General features: G+C 46.1%; 1 protein-coding gene across 2 annotated transcripts in view; it reads right to left on the reverse strand.

Annotated features, from left to right (window-relative positions):
• The window catches only part of CEP135 (centrosomal protein 135), a 642,577-nt gene that overhangs the window by 166,817 nt on the left and 449,832 nt on the right, over positions 1 to 25,928 (reverse strand). For both annotated transcript variants that reach the window (XM_069631620.1, XM_069631621.1), the window contains exon 23: positions 10,371 to 10,573. In XM_069631620.1, the coding sequence (XP_069487721.1) occupies positions 10,371 to 10,573 (203 nt within the window). The remainder of the gene's footprint in view (positions 1 to 10,370; positions 10,574 to 25,928) is intronic.

Consider the following 25,928-nt stretch of genomic DNA (forward strand, 5'->3'; position numbering starts at 1 on the left):
AAATCTGAAGATGGCTGCAAGAGGAGGGGCTTAGGTAGAGGGCAGTCATTGGCTGGGGGGCAGTATGACCCAGAGACCAGTGATTGGTAAGTAGTAGAAAGACTGTTCAGAAACGAAACTGAAACTGATTTTTTTTCTTTACCAAGGATTCCCAGCCTGACGACGGGGAATATTCATGAGCATGTGAATCCATGCCAGACCCCATGCTGAAGAATAACTCTTATCATGCCTGCTTTATCAACCATGCACAGTAAAAAATTCCATGTCTGCTCCATGGTGTGCCAGCGCCTTGCAGTCAGACAATCACAATAATGATGAATGTGATTATGTGTGATTGCGAGGCGCTGGGGGGGAACTGGGGTAAGGCATTAATTTTTACTGCCCATCTATCATAGATGCCCAGTAAAAAAAATGACACGCCCGTCCCCTGGGTCCCGAGCTCCTCACACATGGACACAATCAATATGATTATGTGAAATGCAAGGCGCTGGGGGATCAGGGGGGCAGGTATGGTATTTTAGACTAGACATCTATCATAGATGGGCAGTAAAAAAATACAATGCCTGTCCCCTGTGCCTCACAGCGCCAAACACACACAATCAAAGTGATTATGTGTGGTACGGCAGGAGAATGGACGGGATTCACGTGGCCATGGGGAGGACCGGGTCTCACTCTATGCAGACGATCTTCTTATCTATATGAGCAACCCTGTAGCCTCCTCCCCTCCCCGGTGGTGTCCCGCATCTTTACAGAATATCAGAAGTTCGGTGGACTTAAGGTGAATAAACAACAGTCCTCTTTCCTCTTCGGGGGGCGGGGGGGGGGGTTGGAGATAATGCGATCCCTAGGCAGTGCCCATACTCGTCTCGGTTTTGGGCTTTGAATATCTAGGCATTCAAATAAGTCCAAACCTGGATAACTTCCTACATCTCAACCTGCAACCAGTGATAGAGTCACGGCTGATGTGGGCCACTGCCAATCTCTCCCACTGACATTGATGGGCAAGGCGGCCCTCTTTTAAATGTTGACGCTCCCCAGATTTCTATATGTCCTCCAGAATGCCCCACTTCCCATCCCCAAAACGATCTTCACATCAACGGATAGCATCCCCCCAGGGGGTAGTATGGAGAGGGTTGGGGCAGGAACAATCCTGCATAGCCCTCAATACCCTGCATCACTCTGTGGGCGGGGGGATTGGTCTACCCTGTCGCCGCACCTACTACTGGGCAATACAGTTGGGTGTGGCGAACAAATAGCTTCACAGTGACCCTTGGCTCCCACACATGGGGGAGAGACTAGAAAAATGGGGGGACTGCGAAAATGTCAAGGATAACGCAACAAATCCATCAAGCCTGGACAGAGGCTCATCACTACATCGGCTGCGGTGGGAGACCAACACTAGACCAACCCCTCTGAAATAATAGGCATATCCCCAAAGTCCTGAAAATGGGTCACTTTCAGCTCGGAGGGACATGGGATTCACACCCTTGCAGATGTGGTACAGGATGGGCTCCTTCTGGCATTTGGGGCTCTGCGGGAAAAGTTTAAGTTGCCAACCAAGGACTACTACAGACATCTCCAACTAACTCACGCTATAAGCGCCCAGTTCCCCACGTTAGAAGAGATCACGAAATGCTCCCCCCTACAGGACAATATTCTCTCTGCCCGAATTCCAACTAAGGTTACCTCCACACTGTACCAGGTACTTACTGCTTTTGGGGCCCAGGAGCTGTCCTGACTCAGAGCAAGATGGGAGAGGGAGGTGGGCCCTTGGAGTCAGAGGAGAGGTTAGAGGTACTAATGTTCCCACGAGACATAGGAACAGATGCCAGGCTCCGTTTAATTCAGTATAAAATACTGCATCAAACATACTGCTCCCGTGCAGCAATGGCACGGTGGGGGGTAGTGGAAAACGTAGACTGCCCGAGATGCGGGAGAATGGAAGGTACCTTTCTTCCACATGGTGTGGAGCTGTGACGTAATTCAGGACTTTTGGCTGAGATGCATCTGTAAGATCTCTGGAGTGTTGTGGTCCTCAGTTCCACAACACCTGAAACTAGTAATACTGGGGGGAAGTGTACTTCACCAAATACGAGAAGACATTCCTGACAGTGGTACTGGGATTGGGGAAGAGGCTCACGGCCGCAACATGGGGTTCTGTAGACAGATTGAGCCTCAGCCGCTGGGCCAATGAGGTGGACATATGTGCGTCCCTGGAGAGGCGAATTTATAATGCATGGGGATGCCCTGGGAAGTTCCAGATAGTGGAAATGGACAGAAACTGTGTAAACATTAAACAATGGAATCCCCTGGTGGGTGGACAGTGTTCCACCATGCACTGAAAGAACTGTAACCCGACACTGTCCTCTCCCTGTTTACCCGAGATACCTATGTATTCTATGTATTGTCTGATAACTATTGATACGCTGTACCCAAGCTCTGCGACCTTTGTTTTCTTTCTTATGTGGTTTTATTGGAAAATAATCAACAGATTTAGAATTTTAAGAAGGGATTATGTGTGTATGCAAGGTGCTGGGGGTCAGGTATTGTATTTTGTACTAGACATAGATGTCCAGTAACAAAATAGCATCCCTGTCCCATACAGCGCCTCAGACGGAGAGCTGATTTTGGCCGGTGGTGAGGGGCTTTGTGCAACAAAGGCATTTTTGAAATGCCTTTGCTATACAAACTTCTTAGCCCCCACTCGACAAAATCATCACACATATACACACAAACACCACAACACAATACACACACCTCGCTGTATCAGTCACCCATCATGCAGTCACTCATAACACAAGCATGCATGCATCCATACACATTTAAATAACCATACACACACATTTACACAACATACACACAGCAAGCACTCATTCACACATCATGCACTCACTCATACCACAAGCATACACGTATCCATACACATACTTAAATAAATGTGCATACAAACACAAATTACATAACACACACGCAGCAAACACTTTCATTCACACGAGCATCCAGCATGCACTCACTCATAACACAAGCATACACGCATCCATAGACATTTAAATACTAAATAAATGAACATAAAAACACACACAACATACACACAGAAAGCACTCTCTCATTCATACCAGCATCCATCATCATACATTCACCTAACAACACAAGCATGCACACATCCATACACATAATTTAAATAAAAAAAGTAACATAAATAAATGTACCATCTGAAGTAGGTCCGGAGGTCCCTGTGCTCCAGCCCCATGCAAGCATGAACAGGAAACCTCCTGGTCCCTGCACATACGTGCAAGGGGCCTGAGCGTGGGTCCAAAGACGCCCAACTACAGCTTGCTCTGTCTGTACACAGATGTGCGGTTCTCCAGCCAGAATTTCCAATGAGCCATGCGAGGCTGGGGAAGCAAATGCCCCCAACCTTGCGTGGCTCATTGAGCTTGCGTGGCTGGGGAAATGTAAATGTGAAATACAAACATAAGTTTCTCTTTCATAGTTTAGAGCACTCCCTCAGCGGAATAAAACTGCTGAGGGAGTGCTTGTATTTTATGCCCCCATTACGGATGAGCTGCCCCTGCATGAAGCAAGACAGACAACAGATTCAAAATTCAAAATAAAACACTTTATTGACTGAAATGCCAGGATGAAAAAAGGCCCAAATACCCTATGCTAAGGTGGGATTTCCCTATCTAAACGGAACTAAGGAAAGTCTGATTCGAAGAGTTCAACTTATGAATCAGTCTGTGTCCAAAACCTATACTTGCCCTCACAACTAATCTATACAATGTGTAGGGAATGTCAGTAACCAAAAAAAAAGTGTCCAACAAAGTTCTGATCTTCGTCCAGCTCGCAGCTTCCTTTCAGCTCCTTTCCCCAAGTATAAAACAGTTCTGACAAAAAGTCTCAAAATTACCTTTATTAAGTTCAGTATGACATCGTTTTAACCAATACTCTGGGTTCCCTTCCCCAAGTTCGAAGTAACAGTTCCAAACACAAAAGAACCTTGAGACTTTGTCCCCAAGTCAGTAAATGTTTCAAGTCTCAGGGTTCCCTTCCCCAAGACTTAATTTCAGTATCACAAAAATATCTGTTTTGTCTTCTTAGGGTTCTTTGCCACACTTGCACGCTCTTTTTAAAGTTGCTTTTCATGTGAATATCTTGACTTTTTTGGATTCTTCAGGGTTCCAGTTAATTCGACTTTCAATATATATTTCTGCTGTATGCAGTTTTCACACAATTTAGTATTCAATATGCCTCTCTTTAGTTCAATGTTAAAGTTCCATATAGCATTAGACAATGGTTTTACTTGAATTTAAAGTTTAATTCATTTTAGAATTCTGCACACAGTGGTTTTCCTTGGATTTAAAGTTCTGTTCATTTTAGAGTTCAATATGCCACAGTTCTGCTCATTTGTAAAGTTTTCATTCAGTTCGGTATGGAATAGGCATTGGTTGTACTCACAATTCACTTTCAATTCAACCTGCTATTTATTGTTCCTTTAGTTTGCTTTTAAAGGAATTCCCAGCAGTCAGACTTTCGAAATACACAACCACTCCGATACAAAGTATTCCTGGTAATTAAATAGTAACAATGGTTTAAACTGGAGACTTCGAAAACGTGTTTCCTTAAATACACGACCACTCCGTTACAAAGTATTCCTCTAGAATGGAAAATGTTCAAACGCTCACGCACCTGGTTTCTTAATCAATAGAAACCCACTAGTTGCATTCACAGCTTTCCCAGCAGCGCAAATCACAGCCTTCTGCTTTTCATGTCAGGGGTCCGCCTCCTGCCCCTCAGGCGCTCCTGTGGCGACCACCTAACACAGGGGAATGAGCACCTCGAACACAAGGGAAAGGGACAGCTTCTCCACACGGCTCCCTTCACAACGCTCAGTCTGCTTCACGCAGCCCAAGCTCCCACACCACACTTCCATAGACCACCTCTCTCTGCAGACCTCAGCGTCTCGGTGTGCTCCTCAAACAAGCTTCCCCGATGCTTGCTCCAGCCTCCCTGCTGCTTCTCCTGTCGCTCTCTGCACTTCTGGGCTGGTCTACTTTTATACGCCTGCAGCCCCTTGACATGTTGCAGGTTTGAATGTTCAATTAGCCCTGCCAGACCACAATCAAAGGTACATGCCTGACCTTCACAGCTCTTAGGAGGCATCTTCCTCGTCCCAGTACCAGAATGGTAAAAGAATATAGTCTTCATTGCTCTCAGTTGCCTCTTCGTCAACGCCTGTAAGGGAGAATTCTCTTATCAGGCTAATTTCCCAAACCTAGTGAGTGCCCCAGCAGCTTTGCTGGATTTTTGTTTTTTTTTCTTTTTCTCCTGCTTATAGTGAGACTCTTTTCCTCCCACTTTTAGGCATCATGTGAGGTATGTCTGACTTTTTGTGTGCTTATGGGCTATGGGGTTTTCTTTCTGCTCCATAGGGTATCATCTATTTTTTATGTGTTTGTTACACAGCACCCTCAGTGCAGTAACACAGGGGTGTCCTAGTGACCCCCAAACATCGACTCCATACCCTGGGACTGACTACTGTCTCCCAGGGCATGTAAAGTCACCATTGACTTTACTAGTCCTAAATTGTGAACAGAACCAGTACAAACCATCATATTGTGGAAGTACTGGAAGGGGTTAATTATATTGCCCCGGGTCTGTTTTCAAGGGGGCACTATCCAGTCCCCCCTCGTCGAGTTTCTGGCTGGTTGCAGTGGTTACCACGCAAAATATTCCACCGGAATATTCTTTATGGGATTTTCCCATTGATTTTAAAAGCACCACTTTTTGGTGCAATGTTAAAGATACCGCTGGTTTATTTATTTATTTAATATTAAGTTCACGGTTAGGTCTTTTTGCCAGAACTCTTTTCTAAAATGGCGTTCGTGTCCGTCTCTGTAACTCTGAACAAGGTCGAGCCCCTTGTTCCACTTTTTGGCAGGCTTCTCCACAGAAGCCCTCCAAATGGTGCCACTCTGTCTGGGTTCCACAGGATGGGTGGGGAGGGGAATTGGCACCCTGGACTGCGTTGCATTAGCAACTCAAGTCGAACTCTGTTCTGATTGGGCCAGTGGTGAGCCGCCCGGCTCACCACTTAGCATGTTTGAGTGACAGCTAGGCTGTTGAATGGGGGTTTTTCTGCATAAAAGCAGGGCCTTTGGGACTGGAATTTCAGAAGTCGTCACAGGACATAAGAATCCGAAGAGGGAAGAAGCTGAGCCATCTCCAACGACGACACCACCGGTAAAGCCCTGCTGCAACTACCTCACCACTTTCCCGACAAGAGAAGATCTTCTGCTGGACGAGTCTTCTTCCTCTGAGCTGGTGGGACCAACCAGTTCGCCCTTTATCGCATTCCAAAGACGTCTCTTGGTCGAATCACCCGTGCCAAGCACCCCGGCTGGCGGATTGCCAAGCTTCACCACTTTGACCGCGAATAAAAGGAACGCACCTTTTATCGACGAACTCCACGGCTGGTTTCATCCCTGTGCAGTGCAACGACTCCACATTTCCTCCTCGACGAGATCCTCTCTTCCCCTGGTCGAAACAACGAACTGCAACAACACTGGAGCTTCCTCTCTCTTTAAGGTACTGTGTCCTGCCTGGCCTCCCTTTCTTCGGTTTGCCCAAGGTGACCCTTAAATCCTTGGCTTGCCAACTGGGTTGGCCCCAGACCTTCAAACTTTACCTTCTTGAATCACCCCAACCTCTTTTGAACATTCTGCAAAGACTTTTAGTGCATTTTAAACCGTGTGATCCTGGGCACATGTCGCTTTAAAGTGGGCCTGGCCTATGAACTTTGGCTCTACAGTCTATATTGCCTTTATTCCCTTGCTGAGAACTCCTAAAAGTGGGTTTTATTTCTATGCTCTGCCTTTTTCTCTCCCTTTAACTGAACTATTGGAGTGCCATCAGGTTATGCGCTCACATCTGTTTAACAAATCGTGGTGTTTTAATTCTGACTTGTCTAATAGTGATTAAGGGAGGTGTGTATACTTTACCTGACTGTGTTTTAACTTGCTTTTTATTTAGAGTGCTAATACATTGCCAAAAGTGTTTTAAATAAATTATATACTTTTTATACAAAGCTCTGGTCAGTGTTTGTTTTCTCTACTGTGTTTTTAGCCCTATTGTGTATACTCTATATACTGCCCTACTCTTCTTGAGGGAGGTCTGACTGCTCAGCCACAGCTACCAGGTAAATCTGGGTGGTGCAGACTGCTACCAGTTGGGTTTACTGCTTACTGCTGTAGTCTTAATCTTTTTGCAGTGTTCCCTAAGGGAACTGCACAGGATTCTGCCTAACAGTTACAGAAGAGCCAGTCACACGCTGAGCTGACACACGAACAGTTGTCACGTAAGAATTGAGTTGATATTGACAACAGAGGCCATATCGGCACTAAAATCACACAGTATGGCAAGACATGATAGGGGACCTTTTCCCACCTCTGAGCGACTACTTAGTTATTCATTTGTTTTTGAAAAAGTATGCACGTTATGTGCAACGTACAAAATAGCAGACCACTGATGAAGGAAACCCTGCATTTTTCTTTTTCTGCTACACAGGAAACCAAGAAGAGGGGAACCCAGCAGCACTAACAGGAAAAGGGGCCCCAAAAAAATAGTTAAAATTAAAAAAGACCACATAATCCAGATGGAGCACCAGTGAAGACACACACTGGTGAGGTAAGATGCAGATTGCTTACTCTTACCTATCTTGTTCAGATTTCATTCAGATTATCCACTTTCTCCTAAATTTCAAGAATGATGGAATTAAAGATGCATCATTTGTATGGCCCACTCCAAAGTTAGTTCTCTTTCTAATAGAGCCCCATGTGTGGCTCTATTTTGCTTTGTCCCCAAAAGAGTGTGCAACTTTCAGAGCATGCAGAAATCACACTTTGGGACAGTGTTTATGGCAATAGGATGGATAATCAAGGTGGTTCATGAACGCAGTTTGAACTGACCGTCCTGACGAAGGTGGTATGACTTTTTATTCCACTGAAATCGGTTGACGACATCAATGGAACAAATACACACCTGGTTAAACTACCGCGATAATACATTTTTAAGTAAAGTTTTTTCGTCCCACTTGATTCCTTTTGCCACACACCCAGTTAGAAGGTTTTTAAAAAAACATACCATAAACCCACGAACAGAAAGGGGTGAATAGGAATTGAAATGGTTACCAGTCAAATGGTCGAAAACATTTGGTCGACAGGACAATTGGTCGACACCATTTGGTCGAATGCCAAATGGTCGATTTTTTTTTTTTTTACCCATTTTTTGGGGGGGTCCCCCCCACCCCCCTTTTTTTTCCCCACACGAAAACCCACAAAACACATATATATATAAAAAAAAAAAAAATTCGACCATTTGGCATTCGACCAAATGGTGTCGACCAAATTGCAGTCGACCAGTTTGTTGTCGACCAGTTGACTGGACACCAATTGAAATAACAGCCTTCGCCCACACCTAAGAAATACTTTTAGGATTGTTTTTACAGATGTTGGTACAACAGTCGATAATAAAATCTAAGTATGACAAGTTGAGAACCATCAAACTTTAGAAGCAGTATAGACAGCTCTCTCTCTCTGTCCTTCACCTGATAGACGGCCCCCCACCACTCACTAGGGATAGCACACCGGCACATATGGACAGTTAGAGTCTGTGCAGGGATATTTATCTAGTTCTACAGGTTTTCTAAATTGAAGTAAAAGTTCCTCCCTCCTCAGTGTTTTCACAATACAGTGTAGGCGCCAGAGAGGTAATACACCTTGCCCTACAGGCCTAGCTGTTTGTTTTGTTGAAATATAGGCCCTTCCACGATCTAGGGCATCTCTTCTGCTTTATACTCCCTGTTTTAAATGGCCATAGGATTGGAACGGGCCTGTACCACTAATGCGAACTAACACTGGAACCTGCTACCTTGAGAGGTTCATGGAATGTCGACCTACTGACCTTTTGGAAAAAAATGTAAACCATCTTGTTCTAAAAACAGATATGATCATTAACTGGCTGGCAGAATGATTAGATAACCATGTGTTGGATCGTAACGCTGATAGCAAATAATTGGGCCTCATAAAAGGAACTGGACAGGTTTATGGCTTAAATAGGGACCCTGACTACTTTGGTGTTAAAACCCATAAAACAGATGGTAATTGTTCCTGCTTTGTTTCAACAAGCCAGCACATTTTTCTGTGCAGTGCTCTCAGTACTGCTTTTCAAAATCCAAGCCATCAACAATATCACAGGAACCTGGTGAAGGCCTTTTCCAATTCAGAAAGTTCAATTATGTCAGATGACTGAATCATCTGCAGGGTACAAACAGTTTCGGGAATGCTGTTCACCCAAGAAAAAGGAGGCAGAATATATGTCTTGATATCCAAGGTGAATTCGGCAGAAAAACAAAAAACCTGTAAACATATTAAAACCTGGGAAAAGGGAGTCAACAAGAGTGACAACAAGCTTAAAGTGTAAAGTATTTAGAAATCCTCCTGCTCAACCTGCAAAACATTGAAAACTGAAGAAAATCAGTTGACGCACTGCACATAAAGATCCTCCCTTTCAAAGAAGCTGATGGTGATTGTGTTGAAGGAAATGCGCAACTTGCAAAAGTTATCTGGTAGCTAAGTAAAGCTTTATGCGGTTGCCTCAAAAGTGCTGATATTTTCCTATTCAAGTGTCTTATATTTTTCCTGCCCCCCGCCCCACCCCTCAACTGCAGAGAAGGCATCTGCAAAATATATAGTTTTTTGCCAAAGTAAATTACTCTGTGGTAATTTACTTTGACAAAAATCACTTTGTTGGGGAATTAAATATGAATGTGTCTTAAGGGTTCAGGGATATGGGGGAGGTAGGGAGGGTGGAGGGGTGAATGAGGGTGTTGGTGGAATCCCCCATTAATAAACAAACACATTTGAAGTGATTTTTGTCAAGGTAAATTATCACGGAGTAATTTACTTTGCCAAAACAACATAGAACCAAACATCCCATTCTAACACTACTTGGAACAAAAAGCTACACATCCTGGCATTTCACAAGAAATGTTCCTCTAATAGAAGCATGCCATATGAAAAACAGAAATTAAGTGTGGTTTGAGATAGATATTATGTCAATTCTGTTTACGATTGGACCTATGCCTATGAAGAGCATTAGCAGCAGCCAATTGGTCCTTTTCCATTGTTCCTTTATAGCCTTTTCATTTAAATAATGAAAAGGTGACAAACATAATTAGTAATTTATAGTTTACTAACAGTCCAAAAAACTTTAAATAGAACATTCTGTACATTAATTAGCTAATGAAAATGGATACAATACAGTACATAAACCATTCACATGAGTGCAATCACACTTTCTTTTTAACTCACAGTTTGCTCTCACATAGGGTAAGTTTATCTTTGAGAAGCTGAATTTCTGAATCCTTCTCATGGGAGCTTAAATGATTCTGAAACTCTTTTTCTCTGTTCGTAGCCAACAAAGTCTCTAGATTTTTAATAGTAAGTCGTTCACTAGACAGTTGCTTCTTTAAGAGCTCTGCTTCAGATCTTACATCCTCCATTTCATTCAGGACCTAGAAAATACAGAATAGACCCGTCAAACCAAATTAAAATGTAAACGTGGAAAAACATAATGGTCGAGAGTAGCTGCAAGTCACATATATAGGTTTAAATCCAAATATAAACCTGGAAAAACACATACTGGCTGAGAGTAGACACTGGTCTCATCTGTTTTAAAAGATTAAAAAGCATGTTTTAGAAGCTTTTTTTTAATAGATTTTATTCATTTCCACAAACAACATATAACTTACACTCCCGACATTTACAGTTACATGTGTATCACAATATGCATTACATGTTTGTCTCTTTAATGTCTTCCCCCCTCCCTCCCCTTTAAATTCGAGCACTCCCCTTTGTACCTCCGGTTTTGTTGCTCAGGGTCAGTCCTCATCATGGTTCTCTGGCAGATCCTTGTCGCTGGGGTCACTTCGGGTGCACCCATACAGCAAGGCTATCATTTGTCTCCATTCCATCAGTGGTCCCACTTCTTCACCCTCCCCTTTGCTAGCCGCCTCGTGCCATGCCATAGTCTCCGCGTCTGCCCACTTAAGGAGATCCTCCCACCACCTCTCCACTCTAGGTCTGTGAGCGGCTTTCCAGCTCATGGCGATTCTCCTCTTACCCAGGATGTATGCCAAGCCTTTGAGTTTGCATACATGTTTCAAATTGTGAGGCCTGGTAAATCCCCCTAGCATACATGCATATATGGATTCTGTGTTTAATTTGATCCCCTTCTCGGGCAACTTGAGTTTTACTTCCCCCCAAAACTTCCCGACCTCCGGGCATGCCCAGAACATGTGGATCATACTGGCTCTCTCCTCTCCACACTTAGGGCTTTTTTGTACCTCTGTATTTCCAAATTTCGCTATCATATGAGGGGTCATATATGCTCTATGAGTGACATATAGCTGTATTTGTTGTAACCTGGCATTTCTAGACACCTTCTTGTGGTATCTTTGGGCCCTCTCCCATTGCCCGTCTTGCATGGCTTCTCCTGCCTCCTCCTCCCAGTCTCGCCTTAGTTCGAGCAGCTCCTTTCCCACTCTTGACATAACTAGTTCATATATCCTGGATATTTCGTGCCCCGCCTCTGAGATGTCATACATTGTTTCGATAGCCATATCCGGTAGCTCCGACAGCACAATTTCAAACCATGTTTCTTTCACTTTTTTGACTATCCTATTATATGTGATGTGCTGTCCTAGCTGTACCCCGGTTCCGTCTACTAATGTTTGGAAATCTATGGCCTCCCCATCCTGCCAGATGTCCCCCAGAGTGGCTAGGCCCACTGGCTCCCAATATTTACGTATCATTCTTCTGAGCTCGGCATCTTCCCTGCATAGCGCCATGAGAGGCGCCTGCGGGGAACACAGGGCCGGGCCACACAAGGACCGGCACGCTTTGCGCCAGATCTCCCAGCCCAGTGTCAGCAACTCTGGTCTCCCTTTCATCTCTGATTTGGGTAGCCATATTAGTTCTCGTAAGAAATAAGGGGCGCTCCCCTCCCTCAGCAGCCTGGACTCTGCCGTCTCGTCTTCCGCCAGCCACCTGGCTACATATTGTAGTTGCGCCGCTAAGTGGTATATCTCGAAGTTTGGAAACTTAATCCCCCCTCTATCATATGCGTTCTGTAGTTTCCACAGGGCCACTCTGTTTCTTGTGTTATGCCACAGGAAGCCCCTACACAAGCTATGCAGTTTAGTAAAGAAGCGCCTAGGCACCATGTATGGGATGTTTGTAAAGAAGTGGAGTAGCCTGGGCAGGACCACCATCTTCAACAGGGCCGCCCTCCCTACCATTGTCAGGGGTAGTTTGGCCCAGAATTCCATGCTATTTTTAACAGCTTTCTCTGTGTTATGTTTGTGCTCCGCCGCGACTGTATGATAGATGTTAATCCCCAGGTATCTAAACGTTTCAGTCTGCCAAGCCATCTGTAGAGTGGGCAAGTTTGTCCGTGGAGTGCCTTTGTATTTGCCCAAGGGAAACAAGGTTGATTTATTGGGGTTAACCATTATCCTGGAGAAGGCTGCATAGCATTCCATCACTTCTAAGATGTATTGCAGGTTCTCCTCCGGGTAGCGCAGGTATATAAGCATGTCGTCTGCATATAGCAATATTAGGTGCGGTGCCCCTTTGGTGCGCACCCCTATCTCTCCGTACTGTTGTCTGAGATAGATAGCCAGGGGCTCGAGTGCTAGTATATACAACATTGGTGACCATGGACAGCCCTGCCTCGTACCTCTGCTTAAATGCCAGCTCTCTGATATGATCTTCCCCATTCGTACTCTGCCCGTGGGGGAGCTGTAAAGCATCTTCACCCACCGCAAGTACCCAGATCCCAACCCGAATCCCTTTAGAGCCGCCATCAGCCATGACCATCGGACCGAATCAAATGCTGTGACTGCGTCCGATGAGACTACTGCTATTTCGTCTGGGTCACCCTCTGCCTGCTCTATAATATGATGGAGCCTCTTGTGATTATCGGATATGCTCCTACCCGGGACATAGCCTTTTTGGTCTGGGTGTATTAATTTGTTTATCATTGGGTGAAGTCTATTTGCAAGTACTGTTGTAAGGATCTTACTGTCTTGGTTCAGCATGGACAGTGGTCTGTACGACCCGCAGTCCGCGCAGGGCTTGCCTGGCTTAAGGAGGGGAATGATCATCGCCTTTCTCGGGATTCTGGCAGTCTTCCACTCTCATATGCATCATTCAACATGGCCAGCAGTGAAGAAAGGATCTCTTGTCAGTATGTTTTATAAAACTCGCTGAGGAGCCAGTTCATGCCTGGGGCTTTACACGTAGGTAAATGCGTCACCACTGCCTTTAGTTCCTCCAGCGTAACTGGGGCTTCCGTCTTCTGTGCTCAGTTGGGGCAATCCTATAGCTTCTAGGACCTCATGAGTTTCGCTTTCCATGTCCTCCCCCGCGTCTGCATAGAGTTGTTTGTAAAGTTCGAGGAATCTCTCGTTCACCATTTCCTGGGTATTGCAGACCTGCCCAGCCTCCCCCACTATCTACCTAATTGCTGGCCTATGTTCCTCGTTTTCATATAGCCACGCAAGCAGCCTCCCTGGTTTGTCCCCTCCGGAATGTTGCCTTTCGATATATTTCTTATAATTCAGGTTACTGAGTCTGTCCCATAACTCTCCGCCTGCCAATTGCAGCTGGCTCGCCCCTTCCGCTTGTTCTTGCGAGGTCCCCTCTTTCTCCATTATTATTTCCAATCTCTTTTCAATGTCCTGCAACTCCCGCTCTATATCTCTCTGGAGCCCTTTAGATTTGGAAATGGCCACCCCCCCTGATTACCACCTTGAAGGCCTCCCACAGGGTCCCTTCCGAGTCCACGCTCCCAGTGTTTAGTTCAAAATAGCTAATTATCTCCTCCCGTAGGTCCTCCCGGAAGGAAGCATCTCTCAGGGCCTCAGCTCTGAGTCTCCATGTGGGGACTCTGGCTCTTGCCGCCCCTCCAGGACCATGGGGGAGTGATCAGACAGTATCCTGGCTTTATATTCTGAGCCCACCACCTCCCTAGTTATTCTGTGGGTGGTGAACATGTAATCCAACCTAGTGTAAAGGTTGTGTGGGGCCGTGTAGTGGAAGTAGTGTCTTGCTGTCAGGTGCTGCTGCCTCCACGTGTCTTTAAGCCCAAAATCCCTCAGGAGGGCCCGTACAGCTCTCGCTGCGGGTGTGGGTTTATCGAATTTCGTATCAGATCTATATAGTTTAGGGTCTAGCGTGCAGTTAAAATCCCCCCCAAACGAACCCAAACGAACAACTCGTTCGCGAGGGGGCTAATCTTCCCATATAGCATTTTGTAGTAGGTCACTGTGTCTTGATTAGGGGCGTACGTATTTATGATACTTATTTCCCTGTTTTCCAAGAGTCCCCGAAGCGCCACCATCCTCCCATCTGTCTCTACCACTGTCTGTAGTATCTGAAGAGGCACCTGAGGTGCAACCCATATTATCACCCCTCTGGCATATGCTGAGTAGGTGGCACCCACAGTAGTGCCATTCCACTTTTTTTTTTTAATTACCTCCTGTCTCTCCTTCGTGAGGTGGGTCTCTTGCAACAAGGCTATGCCTATTCTTTGCCTCCTCAGGTACATCATCACTTTATTCCTCTTCAGATAAGTATTGAGCCCCCTAACGTTCCAGGTTATCATTCTAAGGTCACCCATCCCCTTTCCAGTCTCTCCTCCTTTCCCTCCCTCCAGTATTCCCAGCCCGAGAATGCTCATCTTGGACTACGCACAGAGGCCAGCAGGTACATGCTCATTCCCTAACCACTACCACTACAAACTCCCTCCCCTCCCAACCCCAACAATTGCCCAGCTCCATCCCTGGATCTCAGGCGATCCCACATTTGGCCCTGTCCAGCTACACCGGTACCGGGCACCCAACAGGAGGTTACCGCACTACTGGTAACCACACTAACCTATCTAAGGGGGTCTGTGGTCGGGTGCTCTTCTACTCCTGTCATGCATCATCATACTCTCCCTTCCTGTTATCTAGCACGACTATAATCAAGTCCCATTGTTGCATCTTTATACGGCACCTTGCTCGCCAGGACGCAGCGTCATTTCTCCGCGCTGCTTCCTTTCTGGTCTTCCATTCCTTCCGGGCAATTTTGTGCATCCAGCCAATCAGACGCCTCTTCTGGGGTGTCAAAAAACAGCGTTCTGTTCTTGTGAAATATCTTCAGTCTCGCTGGGTACATCAGCATGTACCTGCGGCCCGATTCCCGTAGCCTCCTCTTAACTGCACCAAAATGGAGTCTCCTTCGTTGTACCTGGAGAGTGTAGTCGGGGTATGCTGTTATTGAGGCGGATGCCCTCTGGATTGTGCCGCCCTTGCGGAAGTATTCCAGTATCCGTTCCCTGTCGCGGTAGTTTAATATTTTAGCGATGATGGGTCTCGGGTGGGCTTCCGAGGGGGGGTCTCCTAGTCAGGGCTCTGTGCGCCCTCTCCACTGCAAATCCCCGAGACAGTGTGCCCCCTTAGATCTCTTGCAGGAGCAGGGATTCAACGTATTCCGTGGGGTTTGTTCCCTCTTCCCCTTCAGGAAGCCCCACGATACGTATATGGTTCCTTCGCACTCTTCTGCCTCTTCCACTCTACTCTCCAGGTTGCCCACCTGCTGTCGCAACGTGCGGATCTCCGAAGCGTGTATGGCGCAAGCCGCTGTGTTGGCCTCTACTCCTTTCTCCAGTTCTCCTGTGCGGTCAGCTATTGCCCTCATGTCTTGTCTAAGGAGGTTCAGGTCTATCTGCACCGTATCCATTTTGGATTCCAGCGCCACCTTCAGCGAGCACATGGCGGCTTCCAGTTTCGTTTCCCACGCCGCCTCTAGGTCCGCTATGGCTTCCAGGATCTGCCGGTCGTCCCTCACTGGTGACGAGTCGAACTGGGTGCCTCTGTCCTTGCTCCTGCCCCCCTCTGTAAGTTGCAGGGTCTTTGCGTAGTCTTCCATTGTGGACTGTTTCCCTTTGGTTTTGCTTAGCTTGGTCGTCATGTTTGAGACTGTACTGAGGGGGGAAGCTCCCCGTTCCAGGCACAGCAGTGAATTGCTACTGACTGCGGCCCGGTCCCAAGAGTGTGGGTGGCCCAGTGGTCCGCCTCCATGAGAATGGCCTTCTTCGGGCACGTACAACTTAATGCCTTTCAGATCAGTCCCATTGCTTCGCAACGTCCGATGTTGAAGGTTGTGTTGCTCCCCCTGTTCCCCTCTTTGCACCCAAGTTAGTGTCCCCACCCCCGGCGATATCACCTGAGAGGGCAACCCTGGTACAATGCTCCGTGGGGGCAGGGTGCGTCCAAGCCTCCCCCTTCCTTGTCTATGGGGGTATACTCCGATCTATGTAGGCACCGGATCTGTGTAGGTGCCGGTCTGACCAGGGACGCAGCACCACTGGGCTGCTCTCTGAGCCCAAGTTTAGTCTGCTGTTGTGGTTACTATGGCAGAAATGGCTCCCCAGCACCGAAATCCAGAAGGGCCTCCTTGTGTCGTCTCCTGTGTGCCCGCAGCCAGATTTATTGTGTCACTTGTGTCATATGCCCCGTGGCAGGCCACCAAGGGATAACATAGTCCTCTTTAGCTTGGAGGGGTGTTTCATCCAACCCGTGTTGCTAACTGCCTGCTCCAGCTGATGGAGCAGCGGGGGTGTCAGTTCTGTGGTGCTCCGGCCGTACCATGGGCCAGGCGGTGCATGCCTCGCTTCCAGCAAGGCTCCTTAGGTCCCACACACCCCCCGCGAGCAACAGCTGCACCAGCGGTGAGAGGGGGGGTTGGTCTCGGGCCCCGCGCGACACTGCCAGCCGGAGCCCAGAGTCTCGTGTTGCGCCGGCGGTCCTCAGCCCACCTTCAGCAGCGTAGAGTACCAGCGCTGGCCTGCGCCCTTCCTCCTCCTTACGGTCTCCGGCGACCGCTCTCCACAACGGGCATGGCAGAGTTTCCGAAGTGCTCGGCTCGCCGGTGCAGGGACCCGTGCAATGAAGTGGCGGTTTCCGGCCATATCCCAAGGCTGCACATCCCTCGTCGGATCACGGGGGCAAACCGCCTCAGTCGCACCAAACAGCGGCTCCATCCGACACCGTCACCCCGATCATATCGGCGTCATTCCGGGCTTGGAAGTGTCCAGGCACTGGATCTGCGCCAACTGTGCGCAAACCAGCTGTAGCGCAGTGCGGTCCCCGTGCGGGAGTCCCTCACCCACGGGTCCGTGGTGTACCGCCGCAGGGCGCCGCCGCACCTCTCTGCCAGTCTCCATTGCCGAATCCTTTGTTCTGGGGCACAGCGGCCATTTTGGGTGGCGCTCCTGGGTCCATGCAGAAAGTTCCAACCTCGATTCAATTATTATGCAGGAAGCGGATTCCATTTCTGTGGCGCGCATTGCACGCCGCTCGCCTTCCCCTGCGCAATCCTATCTTCTGGGCAAGGATTTTGTGGCAGGGAAGGCAGGTATCTGCCGGATGTAAGACGAATCATCAGGAGCTCCGGAGTCTACCAGCCTCTTACATGGCCGGCTAGCCACGCCCCCCGCATGTTTTAGAAGCTTGTCTACGAGCCCTGATAGAGCTGAAGTAGGAAGGGTAAAAGAAAATGTATCAACGAGACCATGGAGAATGGACCAGATATATGTCCTATGAAGAAGGATCCCTTAATAGGCAGTGTGCTGTGAATTTTCATTAAAAAAGAACAGACTGCAGAAGCTCAAATGGAAATAAATTGTCATGGGGTGAGAACATAGTAATCTCTAAGGATTCATCAGTATAAAACAATTGCTCAGCTATACTACAGCAGTCAGAGAGGCCTACAAAAAAGGAACCTATTGCCTCAACCATATAAAAAATATTGATGCAAGAGCCATCAGACTGCCCTTTTTGTAAGCCTGCCCACCTTCACTGCATCCCCACTAACCTGACCCACCAAAAGTTTAGACTTCCGAAATTCTGGGGGTTATCTTCAGTCTCCTTCTGCCCTGAAATCAGAGTAGACAATCAAGGGCTGTACTGCTAAGAGAGGCTCATCTGAATGATCAGGCCTGTGATAGAATGCCATCTTTGAGGTCTAATCTGTTGAGTATTATTCGATTTTAGACACAAAATTAAGGTGGATTCCGCAGGAAAACATTTTTTGCCAAACAAACTTACTTTCTGCATATGCCTGGTGGTTAATAAGTGGTATTGCACATATTCTAAGGGGGAACCAGGACTTTCTGGTGGGAGATATTCCGGGGAGTACAAATACAAGATGCATATCATCACCATCCAAAGTACCTTCTCAACTGTGTGCACAATCTTCCCTTTCCAATTTTATAATTGGAAAAACATATTTATGTTACTAAAACATGACATTTTTCCAAAGTGTCCAAATGTGAGCACAAAAAATTGTGATATAAGTTTGGTGTATGGACAATGGTTCCTGGCCTTCGGTAAGGACAAATATCTACTCTGATTTACTTATTGGGGCATACAGCATGGCCAAAGCTCTAGATTTAAATGGGAAATAAAATTGTGCTTGCGGCTGCAGCCTGGAGTGCTGGACGGGATTGCAGCAAACTTGCGTGAGGAGCATGAGCAAGGACTTGAAAGGATGATTTTGGAAATCTGTCCTGTTTTTTGAAATTGTCGAAACGTAAGTACAAAAAATTGTGATATAACTTGTTCTGCCGTGGGCAGAGGGCTTGGCCTTCAGTAAGGAAAAATGTCTACTCTGGGATTTGCCTATTGTGGTATGCGCTGCTGATAACGACTCACATAAATATGCGCTGTTGAAGGTTTATAGTTATTTTATATATGTTCAAAGAGGAATTATTAATAATTTATATACAGTGATGTAACATTATGAAACATTTTCACTTATGAAAACATATTCAATTGACAAAAAAAAAACGTTAAAAGGACTTTATGGGTAAGATGCAGCCCACTCTTGGGACTCCTGTGTTACAGCCGTTAGCTAGTGGCCTCCCACCTTGGCATCCCTTGGCACTTCCCTCCTGGGCTCCATGAGCAATTGCCCATCCGTACTGCCCCTTTTATTTATGCATTTCTGTCACTGTACAATGCATTTGTGCATTTATGGGAGTACTATGTAGAATCTTTTGGTATAAGTATAGGAAATGTAGATGCAAAAGATGTGTAGAACATTGTTAAGTGGCAGTTGGCGGGTACAAGTTTAATACGTTGATAGGCTAAATGTAGAGGTTTTTTTAAGTGATTGGTGGTTATATGTGAATGGTGTAAAGCAGGCAATGAGGGAGTGTTACAAACATAACAGTAAAATAAGTAGGGCTGTCTTGTGTGATATTGTGCATGTGCAATCCGGGTTTTCTAATAAGGCATGGGCTAGACAGGGGATTGCGGAGACCGTGGAATGGATTATGGTGTTTATTGTATACTAGAGAGAAGAATTTCGGTCAGAAATGTGTTTGTGCTTTGTTCTTTTTCTCTAGTCTACAATTTTCCATTATTGCCATTAGCATAGTATAACATGCTAATGGGAATGTTGGAGAATCTTGATTTGATGAATCTAACTACTTGAAAAATGTAAAGTAGATGAGTTTATAAACTGATTAATTTTGTTCTATTTTTTAACTGTGAAAGGAACCTTTTATTATGTTCTTTCATTTTTATTTGTTTGCAGGAGATGCCAGAAAGTAAGGTGGGGAGGGAAATGACTGAAGGGGCATCAACCACAGATATAGAGGGGCAGGTGGACAGGGGAAGATGTGTGCGTGTGTGTATGTGTGTTAAATCAAAAGGTAGAGGGCAGTGTTTCTCATGCTCCTTAATAACAGCTTCAAAAGCACTTCGAAACTGCTCCCCCTTGCAGAGTGGTTGTGTTGCAGTATATACAGAGTACTGTTGTTTTCAAAAGATATGGATCAACAGCCTGTTTTATCACTTGCAAGATAGCTTGTGGGATTTTGGTACCCAGTCATTGCATTGAATACAAAGCACTGAATGCCAAAAACATCGAAATAAATGCATCGAAAAAAAAGCATTGAATGCATTTTTTTCAAAGGTAAAGGTTTTATTTTAATTATAATGGGTTTTAAGGGGTAAAAGAACGGGGGTTGGTGGGACCCCATAAAAAAAATGCATTCAATGCTTTTTTTCGTTGTTTTTTTTTAGATGCTAGGGTATTCGATGCAATCACTATAAACCGGGATTTGTATCCCACAGAAGTAGGCTGTGTGGTTACAGCATTGGTTGAGGAAGATGAGATAGAGGAAGACAGCCTACTACTTGCTAAGAAAGGAACAGCCTTTCCGAGAGCATTGCGGTGGTTAAATTTGGGGTGGCGCCGCATGGAGGCGGTCCCGTATGAGTACTGCCCAGGTTGTCTGCGACGGAGTACAACGTTGCACTCAGTGCATTGCACTTTCGTAGCTTTAGCCTTTGGTATATTTCCACAAGTGGTAAAGAACTGCCGCACCCATGATTATCTATGGGTGCTAGAGGTAGGCACTTCTTCTACCTCATCTTCCTGGTCTACTTAATTGTCTTTTGAAGTATTGCGCTTATTTCGTTGTGTAGGACCAGCAGCTGGTGGTGGCTCTTGGGGAGGAGGGATGGCAATAGCTGATGCTATTTTTAAAATAAATAGCAGTTTTCCAAATACTCTTCGAAGTAAGTGCTGTGTGTAAGAGTAGGTGTAGGAGCGGTGCAAGGGTGCATTTTGAAGTTCAAAGTTCCTAGATGAGCTCTAAAAAATGCAGTTCCGAACTGTTCACAAAGCACGGACCCGTTCACGAAGTGCGGATGCGTTTGCGTACACATGGTCACGTGACATGGTCCGGAAAGTCTGCTGTGACATTAGATGTTCGCAAACCTAGGCAAACACAAAAAAGTGTTACAAATTATGCTAGAAGGTGGGGAATGGCAGAGATTTAAGTGGAAGCTTTCTAAATTGGACACAATTTTTGCTAAATTCGAAAACTCCCAGAAATTCTCCAGTTATGGTAAGCTAAGGAGCCATAACTGGCGCCACCGCCATGCACTGCGAAGACAAATGCCTAGTACATGAAAGATGACATCACAAATGTAATTGATGACATCACTGATGACATCACATATTAAAATAATTTTGATGAACAGTCCCTACAAGGGGTAGTGTTTATAATGTTGGTAACAAGATGTCGGGGGTCATCGGGAGATCTATCAAACTACTTAATGTATTAAAGAATGTTCTGATCTAAAGAAAACATTCCAGTTTTGTTGCATTATATTTCACTTGACAAACTTCCTACAGCTAGTGCCTTAGCAAATCAAGCAGTTTCTACTTGCATATAACAGCCATTGGCAGTAGCATATCAGAAAATCAAGCCCAGGTCACAAACCTGGGCTTGCTCCTAAAGAGCAACTCCATTGTTTAGATGTGAACATGGGAACTTTGCTTGAAACTGTTATTATTTTCCCCAATACTGACAAAAGACTAAACCAAAACCTTTCTCTATACCTTAGTTTGACAGCTTCAGCCTGCGTGTGTCGTCTGCTTTCCAAGTACAGAAGTCCTGGCTTATAATTAAATTAATTGTATGGGATTACAATTATGATAGCTGCCTTAGTGGCAGCTGTTTATGACTGTTGACATTTATATATATATATATATATATATATATATATATATATATATATATATATATATATATATATATATATATATATATATATATATATATATAGCAATGATATTGGCAACATGTTTTTCCATTGATATGAAATCCTTGGTAAGTCAAGCTGTAGCTGTACAAGTAATGAAAGGACAACTGGGCAAGAGGGGCAAATGGCAGTTGGTGGTGTGCGGGAGAGCATCAAAATAAGGGGGTGTTGTGACGATCACTGCGGATGATGTGGGTAAATTGCAGCTGTTCCTGGTGGGAGCAGCAGGCAAGTTGGGGTGATGAGAGAATCCCATCTTCCATAGATAGCAGTTAGAGAAAAGGCAAATCAGTGCAAAAGCTGTAATGTAATACTAGCGATGGAAAGAATTAGCGATCATTAGCGATCTGACATTTAAAGTCAGCCTTGATACTGGTGACTGAGCCACCAACTCCTGCTTTTGGATAAATGCCACCTGCAAGAGAAGTTGAAAAAGAGAGCAAGACAGTCAAGCCATCCGTAGTCAGGAAAGAAAATCTTAACTACATGGTTTACATCACTTATACGCATTGTATTTCCAGTAAATTTGGTACAGAGTCCCTGACACTATTGCTAGTCTATCTAAAGATTTCACCTATTCAAATCCGCAGTAGGCAATTCTGTATGCCATCTTCTGTTTAGCTTCTTATTAGCTGCCTAGACCAGGATGTACCTGCACAGCAGTCATGGTCAAGAGCACTGTCAACAAATATGACATTCCATGTTAATTTCCTCTGAAGATAGCCATGGCACAGGAGAAAAGACATTTGCATATGAACACAAGGCATCAGCCCTTCTGGTTATGCTCCTGGCTCATATCCAACTAAAGCCTGACGGCCACCAGGGGGCGCAGACATGGTGGACGCCCGATTGCGTGCTCCGGCCCATGTTCTGTACAAGTGGGAGTTATTGCGGATTTGGGTGCCCGGGACCCATGCTGATGGGGTCCTCGGGCAGCGAAGCGGTAGCAGCACCGTTGTGCCAAGTAAGATGTGGCCACAGCCTGTGGCAAGGGAGAACAGAGTCCCGAAGCGGGAGGCCCGCTCGGGCAGTGAGGCGGGCCGCGAGGCCAGGAAACAGTAGGGGACGGGCTAAAACAGTTGCACTCCATGTTGGGCCAGAAGTGACACCGGAGGACGAGGCGGGGATAGGAGGTCCCGCAAGAAGCACAGCGAGAACCCAGGCGGCTCCCTTGGGAAGTCCCGCGGACTGCAGCAGAGTAGCAATGGGGAACCCAGAGCGGAGGAGCGCCAGAGAGGAGGAGCTGGAAGCAAGCATGCCACTCACACATGAAGTCACACAGTGAGAGGGCTCCAGGAGGCAGCTGAAGGAGGCCAGGAGTTGGGGCCAGGGGGATCAAGAGGCTACCCTAAGAAGACTCCCAGTGAGAGCCGAGGGGGCACAACAGGCGCCGCTGCACTCTCAATGATGGCTGAACTGGGGGAAATGGGGCATGTGGAGGGGCCCTGAGAGGAGGAATCCCGGCAGGACTGGGGGCAAAAAACCTGGCAGGGCAATCAACACCCTAGAGAGGACACTAGGAGAGGTACTCCATACGCGTACAAATCCACAATGAGCATTCACTGGGAAGTAATGTATGTAGAACTCCCCCCACAAAGCATATGCAGAGGCTCGTGCAACACACAGCCATTTGCGCACCCTCTGCATTTTACTCGACACATATACCGTTACCACAGTCTGTGTGTGCACTCCACACCCAGAAACCTTGTTGACCAATCAAGTGTCCTCCATAGACCCAAATGTATGGCGGCCATGTGCAAAAGGGGCATATGTCACACGTTCAACCCTGCAACTGTCGCGATGTCCGCAGACTTTTCCAAGTGTGGGCGTGCAGGAGTAGGGGAATAAATGTCAACCAGGGTAGGGGATGTCGTTTGTAGCGCTGGCTCTCAAAAGAACTGTTTGTATTTTTTTTCTAGAGGTGCTTCTATATAAACAATTTTTTGTATTTGCTATGTGATTGATGTATTCTTGTGGTTAAATTGTAAATAAATATTTTTAAAAAAAAAATTTGGGGGGTTTTTATACGTGTATTTGTTGCACTTCGTCTCACATTCTTACAATAGCGTCTTCAGTGCAGCCTGTAGAATGGAAAACAAAATGTGATTGTCACTGGGCGACAATGAAATGTCATTTCCATTGAGAAGGTGCACATATCGATAACCGATGTTGTAATTCTCACAGGAGAACATCCCAGCAGCACGCAAGAAGTTATGCATGCTTCTGTTGATAAGACGCATTCAGACCTCTGGCTCCCGACAACAATCATTGGAATAGTTGTATACTGGACTTGGTGGTATACATGAGAAAAGCACCTTTGAAGTGGGAAACATGCGCTTCACTGCTTTCATCATCTTTTTGAGTTGAAGGTACACACTTGAACAAGCTTTGGTACCCAAAAGCAATGCTCCTTAGTTCACAACCACAACGTGTACAGTAGCGAAAGGGGCCACTCATCGACATTCTGCAAGCAAATGGTCGAAAGCACGGACAGCGACGCCGCACCACAAAGCCTCCACTTCCTCCAAATTCAAATTGCCATTAAAGCCTCTTTCCACGGCATACTGGAGCGGATTTAGCACAAAGGGATCATCCACTATGAAAATTGTGCATCTCGCCACCTCTGCCAGCCTCACTACACAGAGTAATGAAACAAAATATGGCCACCCTTTCCTACGATGCACATTCTGACCACCTGATTGGATAATTCCCACAGTTCCATTTCCATTGGCCAGCATGGTGAGAAGCGCAGATTGTGGCATGTGCCAGTAAAGCAAAAACACTCCTTGCCTTTCCACTATCCTCTTCCCACCGCATCCTTATTGGGTATTGTTAAGTAGTCGCACACGGATCCACCAATGCCATCCAAGACGTAAGCATCTAACATGGTCAGTTCTCCACAAGACGTCATATGTACCGTTACAAAATCAGCCTGCAAGTGTGCAGTTATTGGAAAGCACGTCCAGTGGAAAGTTCAGTCAAACATTGCACAATTTGTGCATGCACATTCATCCACATGAGCACCGATCCCCACAAAAGAAAGGTATGAAAAATGTTTGGGCAGTATGTTTACAACTCTGTTATAAGTGCCTCTGCGCACGATATCTGCCTCTAAGCGTCCATTACGTGTTTGAAAAGCATACTGGTTTTCCTCCCATCTCCTACCATGAAGTGGCAATTTAATGGTATTTGCTTGCAACATTTTCATTTACCCATAACATACAGTGTATTTGCAAAACAGGAACTGTCTTCTTTCCTTCCGACAATGCTACGAATGTGTTCCCCACTAACCCACCTTCTACATAAATCGCAAAAAGCTGGCACCAAAGCCACCACTGAATGTATTTTACCAACCTAAAGTCAGTTCCCAAAAGGTCAGTGTGTGCATGGCTGTGGTTCTTTGTATGCTGCACTATTGCTGCGGCCTCTTTTTAAATTTGCCAGCTTCCACACTGCGCCCTCAGCAACTCATCCATAAGAGGACTGCGCAACTTGTCCTTGGGCTGAATGCCACAGATCGTATCTCTGCTCGACTAAAATTTCTGCAATAGCTCCCAGTGGCTGCGAAGAATAAAATGAAAGCCCTGTGCATTATGCAGAAGGCCTTCTGGTCCCTGGGACCTCAATACCTTGCACTCTCACTTCCTAAATATCTGCTTGCTCCAGCTCATCCCTCAGCCGCCTCCTACTCCCTCAGGGTCAGTTGCTTCTACACGCAACCAGTTGATGGTAGATGTCTTTCTTCTGCTGGGGCCTCCCTCTCAAACAGGCTCTCTGCCTCCCTGGAACTTGAGAACCATTTTAGGGTCTGGAAGCACCTCAAAACCTTTCCATGTGCTGCTTCTTTTTCCCCTCCCCTGCTCACTTCCTGCCTAAAAATGATTGTGCAGTGGTTTCCTACCCCACCATGTAATCTGGGCCCCAGGCCACCCCCAGGGTGGGGGAATGTGTCGTTAGTACGGTCTCAAAATTTTGTTATGTATGTGCGATCATGCATTTTTTTTAGTTCTCTCTTTTGCCAACTGTCTGTTTACTTCTCCTCCTGACATTTCTCTCGACTGAAGATGAACGCTTCTCTTACATTTCTACAGGATTCTCTGCAACGCTTCATGCAGAGTGGCAAAGAAAACACCATTGTCAATGGAAATCAGAAAAATACCATTTCCTTGGAACCACTGGAAATCTTGCTGGTTATTAATGC

Source organism: Ambystoma mexicanum, chromosome 6q, assembly GCF_040938575.1.
Source record: "Ambystoma mexicanum isolate Mex_15411 chromosome 6q, UKY_AmexF1_1, whole genome shotgun sequence".
NCBI classification, from domain to species: Eukaryota; Metazoa; Chordata; class Amphibia; order Caudata; family Ambystomatidae; genus Ambystoma; species Ambystoma mexicanum.